Source organism: Austrofundulus limnaeus, unplaced genomic scaffold, assembly GCF_001266775.1.
Source record: "Austrofundulus limnaeus strain Quisiro unplaced genomic scaffold, Austrofundulus_limnaeus-1.0 Scaffold2, whole genome shotgun sequence".
NCBI classification, from domain to species: Eukaryota; Metazoa; Chordata; class Actinopteri; order Cyprinodontiformes; family Rivulidae; genus Austrofundulus; species Austrofundulus limnaeus.
The window spans coordinates 3534956-3541220 of record NW_013952404.1 but is presented as its reverse complement, the minus strand read 5'-3'; the positions used below and the strand labels follow the sequence as shown (position 1 = coordinate 3541220).

At 40.7% G+C, this 6265-nt stretch overlaps 1 protein-coding gene across 4 annotated transcripts in view; it reads right to left on the bottom strand.

Annotated features, from left to right (window-relative positions):
• The window catches only part of ldlrap1b (low density lipoprotein receptor adaptor protein 1b), a 29775-nt gene that overhangs the window by 2891 nt on the left and 20619 nt on the right, over window positions 1–6265 (bottom strand). For 3 of the 4 annotated variants that reach the window (XM_014011131.1, XM_014011145.1, XM_014011138.1), the window contains exons 6-8: window positions 3141–3236; window positions 1453–1586; window positions 1262–1296 (exon numbers count right to left, since the gene is read on the bottom strand). In XM_014011131.1, the coding sequence (XP_013866585.1) occupies window positions 1262–1296; window positions 1453–1586; window positions 3141–3236 (265 nt within the window). Of the gene's footprint in view, window positions 1–931; window positions 1152–1261; window positions 1297–1452; window positions 1587–3140; window positions 3237–6265 lie in introns of those variants that run through there. The other variant, XM_014011154.1, reaches the window with a different exon arrangement.

Genomic DNA, 6265 nt, shown 5'->3' with positions numbered 1-6265 from the left:
TTGAATCTGACGTGACATGTTCATACGAACAAAAGTAAGAGAAATTTAGGATAAGAATACAAACATGTTCTTGCATGAGGCCCATTGGGTGTATTTCTGTGGCCACAGTTTGACTTTACTGTAAAACCTCTCTGCTTAAAGATGATTTGTTGTGCTTAATCCTGATTTAAAATCCTCTTTTTGTCATTTTTGACAATAAAAATTCATTTCAAGTGCAGCGATTAATCAACCAGCAGGGGGCAGCGAAGTCTCAAATAAGAGCAAAAAATGAYTTTAAGCAGCAATTGTCAACATAATTAGAATTGCCGGGGTTTGTCTTGAAGCAAATATGCAATGCACATGACTTTCCTAATGCTTATATTAATAATTAAGTTACCCTGAAACTACATACAGCAATTAAGCATTTTAATAGCTCATTAATGAACAATCTATTCATCTGTATCAGAGTTAAATGCTCACATCAAGCTATAAAACACACTTAAGCCAACATRTTAGCACTAGATCAACACTATATTTTCCCCTCCTTACAACGAACTCAATCAGCCTCCGAYAGACGTTAAACCGTCCCTACATCTCTGCAAACACTACGGCGCATCTTCATTAATCAGCTCTGGAGACTAACGGCGTTCAGGTGTAATTACTGTGGGTGCAGACAAATAATTGTTGAATAGCACGTCTAAAATGGCCTCTTAGTGCTTGATTACAAAGTCTGTGGAGCCAACTGCCTCTGTGCTAAATGAAAGTGAAAAGAATAAATAAATCGAAGCRGTCCGCCGTGGAGTTGGCACAGGAAACGAGAAGCAGAGCCAGAGGAAAATATACACTAATAAAGAGTTGGATGAGTTTCTGTGGCGGTCCAAAACAAACACTGAGCAACCTGACAGCAGAGCTCCGGAGTGTCTCTGGGTGCAGACTGACCAAAGTTAAACAGTTTAAAATGAGCACAGACCCCAAACATTTTATTCTTCTTCCAACACAATAACAACACTGAAAAAGTCTTCCTGCACTCGTATCAACCCGAGTCTCTCATTTGTAACCAGAGGCTGTTTGTGGCACACAGAAGCTGGAAAAGCAGCGTGAMTCGGGTCAGGCGTCAGCTCCATCAGAGCCTGTAAACTGAGCCTGTCTCCAGTCCGCTGGGGTTTACTGCGCTGAGCCGAGCCAAAGGAGAAACAGGTTTTTTTTAAAGAGTGCTGATTTATTTTACTTTACTTTCCTTTACTTGTAATAAAAAAAAATCCAAATTCACAATTCTTCTCACCTTGAGAAAGCCTCGTCCAGACCGTCCTCCAGCTCCTGCCACACAGAACGCACCAGTCAAACATTTACTCAGTTTGCTCAATAAAAGCAGAACACATCACTGGGTAACATTTAATCACTCTTTTCACATATTTCTTCTGCTTCTTATCCCAAACATGTGAARTTTACCRGCCAGTYAGACTCTRGWCTTACCCAAACTGTATTGTTGTTCTCTGCTGTGTGATTATGCACCATAAAGGGATCCGAGTCGGTCTGCTTTGTTCCTGAGTGGGCCTGTGCTGCGTGAGCTCCCTCTGCAAAGTCCAGGAGAGTCTCTGTGGCTGCATCTAAAAAAAAAAAAAACGTATTTTAGAGATTAAAAACAGAAATGTATAAAGTCATTACACTGGTAATGTCTCTCATCAATTCAAACATCTGTGGGTTGTCACGTAGTGTGACATCCCTGATCTCTAGTGAGATTGGTTTCTAATGACCTTCCTGATGATTAATGAAGGCAAATACGTGTCGAGTTCAAACGCACAGGTCAGAGTAGTTTTAATATCCGCACCCAGCAGATCCAATATAGGAGGCAATCCTGTTGACCTGCAAAAATACCCGCTAATCCAAAACAGTTTGTCGCACCTGCTGCTGCACGGCTCAGTCATAACTGGGACATCACTAAGTCCTCATCGTTTCCCCCAAGCGAGAGAGAGAGAGTTACACAAAGTGCATTAAACTGATTAAATGATAACTTAGTGAAGCAGAGTAAGAAGGAGTTCCAGTTTCAATCAGATCAGACTAAAATAACAATAAATAAATAAAATAGGTTATTTTTTTCCCAGCAGGAGAAATCCTCCAGTGATTTGCAAGAACTGAAGGGATCATATCACATCGATAAAGCTGACTCACTCTTCACAGCAACACTAATCCTGATCCATTTCTGTGACATGTCATTTGATCAGCCACAGCCAGGAGGTCATGAATATAAACTTATGAGCGCTCTAAAGCCCTGCCCTCTCCAATCTCCACTTTAGCCGAGGATTGCTCGGCCTTTTCCAAAAAGCACTCTGAGGCTTCCATTACTTATGCAATTRTGCCAATTTGCCTTTAGGAAATCCAATCCACTGGCAGCTAAATGACCCACCGGGTCCAAACGCGTTGACACAGAGCCTCTGTGTTAGCACGATCCGAGTCCAAGTCCTGCTTCTCGGGAGATCATCCTAAAAAAAACCTACACACCGTGAAACACTAAACATTCAGAGCCACAGACCCACGTAAAGTGTCAGGAGAGATTTAKAAATAAATAAATTTAAAAAAGATCCCGCTCTGGCTGGAGGCCACCTGGCTGAGCAGGAGGTGAAGCGCTCTGCAAAGCGGATGTTTTCGGATTTTTAAAAATCCGCTTTTCCCAAACTGAAAYGTCTGACACCGGAAGGATCAAAAAGACGGCATCACGAAAAAGAGCAGAGTGTGCATGTATTATGTCACTGGATGTTCACGACTCATATCTAAAATCGTAGAAAACCTGTTCAAACACTGGCTTCTTTTACAGTTTCTGTAAACAAAGTGGGCTGTAATTATGTTTCCATAATATGATTTCACGGCGTGATATTAGCTCCGTTATTCAAGAATGCCATGGGAATTACTGAAACAAGATTTGTTTTATTGGATCAAAACACAGCCGCGGGCTTTAAAGGAGACATCATCAGTATATTCATGCATATTCATTTTAAAATGTCGTTTCCTGCTCACTGTGACGATGATGATGGTGCGACTTTACTTCAGTGAAAGTTCAGACTGACTCGCAGCTTTAATACAAGCTAACCTTGTCACAAGAGACTTGACAGTCTTCATCTCACCAAGGCTACGACTGGTGTGACAGAGAGGGCAACATGACTCACCTCCTCCCTTCAGGCTGCCCAGACTGGCCGAGCTGTCCGACTGAGGGTTGTTGGCGCCTTCCCCATCTGACCCTGTTTTTGCTCGCTTCTCTTTCTCTGTGATCAAAAAAAGCAGTGCAGAGAAAGACAAAAAAAGAAGTCAGTGAAGAAGTCTTTGCATTACTATAAGTGTGGATATTTTCCCAGTAGCTAAAAATAACAGGTTGAACTAATTGACTGAGCATAAAGAGCACTAAGGGACGGGGTAAAGACCATTCACTGAGCCGTTGTTCTGCAAAAAGCCATCGTAAGGGGACTGAAAAAGCACAATGTGGTTAGTACAGCTTTTAAACAGAATGTGACATCTTAGTCAGAGGAGATAGGAAGCTTTGCTCGCTCCATCACTGAAACGATTTACAACAAACTGCATGTCACTGACAGCACGCGACAGCAGCTGTCATTTAACTTCCTGAACGCTCACAGAGCCGGACAGTTTCAGAGCCTGTGTTTATCAGACCTTTTCTCRTTCACACACCTTAAATTAATCAGATCGTGAAAAAAAAGGCTCCAACTTTTGTCCTCAAAGTGGAACCCAGACTCATTTACACATCTCATTACATTGACTTATTATGATCACACTCAGAGGAATATGGTTCTAAATTAAATTAGCATTTGGTTTTGTCTGTTCTAAGAATATCGCTGTGTTTTACAGAGAAGTGCATGAGCTTTTCAAAAGTTTAAATATCTGCTTAAAACATGGTTGGGTTTGAAAAGATCACGACTGATCCATTTTCTGTGGATTGGCGCTAAACTTTGAGAGGATCTCAGTTTCTGAGCAGATTACATGTCTTATGTTTGCATTTCTGTAGCTTAAGTAGTGGCAGTAGTAGAGCATAGTCCTCAACGCATAGTTTGAGCACAAAAAATTGTCTAAAACCCTAATATTAACTTGGGCAATGTTAGGGAAGAACACCTTTGTGCAGCTGTTTCTCACAGATCCTGCTGAGGTCAGAAAGCTAATGACCTCCTTTCACTGACCTAATGCACCTCTGCAGCTTATGTTTCCCCTAATCCACCAGGTAGGATGTTTTATGATCAGAATAAGATATGCTAGGAGTAATCACTCTTGTCATTGTAATTTATCAGTTTTCATTTTTGGCCTAGGTGCATGGGAGTGACATCATGATCTGCTCTGCATGCTGAAAACAGTACGTATTATATACTGTAAATGCTTTGAAACTTTGGCTTAAAACTAACTGGAGGTGTATTCATATGTAGATTACTTTGTTAGATTACATTACATTGATATATATATATATATATATATTGATATATATATATATATATATATATATATATATATATATATATATATATATATATATATATATATATGGTAGGACTGCCTGACAGACACATTTTGACAGAGAGTTTGATGGTTCTGTTAACTTTTGTGTCTTGTTTATTGTAAGTAAACAACTCAGACGACCATTCCACAAAGTGAATTTATTCTTTGGATCACTTATTTCTGTTACTTGCAAAATAAATAAATTTTCACAACGAGCTGTTTCTCAGTTCAGGGACTGCGTCCTTTGAAGTCCACATTTGTCGGCCGCTTATGTCACTGCCCTGCACCGAAGGCTACCCYGATCTGTAGCCTCCTTCTCATTTGGCCTACAAATGCGGCTCACAAACTCCTAAATCGGCTGCATCTGAGGATCATTCCAAGCCAAGGATATCTCAGGATTTAATGTGTTGCCGGCAAACCAAACAGTAAAACAAAGAAGGTGTGTTTGGCAACTTAGCTGATAAAATTTATGCTGCAGTGAGACATTAAATGAGGTGTCATTTTAAGTACTGATACTGGAGCTAAACCTAAATGGTTTTTTTTATTTACATGTAACGTTTTTAATTGTGAAGTTATTCCTCCAGTGAAAAGACGTGTGAATACCTGTCCCAATGTAATTTAAGTCTGAAGATATGTGATGTAAAACATWTCACTATGGTACTGGGGTGGTCAGGCAAACACACTGTATGTTATTCGAAGGCTAGACCGTCTCATTTCACAGCTGGTTTATGCAGCACTGAAGGGTGTGGCCTGCATGGGTCGTGGTCTAGGTCAGTGGTTCCCAACCGTGGTCCTCAAGGACCCCTATCCTTGTAAGTTTTTCTTGTTTCCCTGCTAATCAGCAGGTCTTCAGAAGATTGTTAATCACTCATTCATTCAAAGCAGATGTGTCAAAGCAGGGAAACATCTAAAACAGAACAGGAGTCCTTGAGGACCAGGTTTGGGAACCACTGGTCTAGGTAGGCTGAGGCCCCTGAGTTGGGACACAACTTTCCTTAGCATTTTTTTACTAAATCACTTTGTGCACAGATTTCTATTGCTGTGTCAAACTGTCTATGCTGAAGCTTAAGACAAAAAAAATATCCATCTCTGTCAAACTGAAAAATCCAGATATGACAGATAAACATTCTTTTTTTTTGTATTTCATCAGCATTCTTGRTTTGAAAAAAAAAATCCTATTTCCCATGAGTCCTGGTAGCTTAGTGATGGGAGAGCAACAAATTTCCCCAGGCGCCTTTTAGTTTTCCCCGACTCCTGAACATGGAACCAATATAAAGCCATTCCGACTCACAGCTTGCTGCAGTGTTTACAGTGAATATTCCACAAGCGCGGCTTTAAGAACAGAGTTAGAAGCTGTAATATGCAGAGAAATGTGGGTCAGACTTGTGTGTTGAGCTGAGGAGAACTACAGTGGGTGGTGGGAAAGACACAGTGGATCTCATCTTCCTGCAGAAATCCTGAGGGGCCTTGTAACTTTCATGAAACAGACACAAAAGATTTTCTTTTCTTCTCTTCTTTTTCTCTGGCGTCTAAAGGGAACACCTGTACATCTCTTAAGAAGAAAAGGAATCCTTGTCTACCCTACACAAACCCCTACATGAGATAAAAGCAACTACAGCAGGTAAAATAAGTATTGAACACGTCACCATTTTTCTCAGTAAATATATTACTAGAGGTGCTAATGACATGAAATTTTCACCAGATGTTGGTAACAACCCAAGTGTGGGGGAGTGCAGAGCTCACTTGAGGTGATAAACGCATGCGCTTTGTGTAACGTGAAGTCTGACTACAGTTGGAC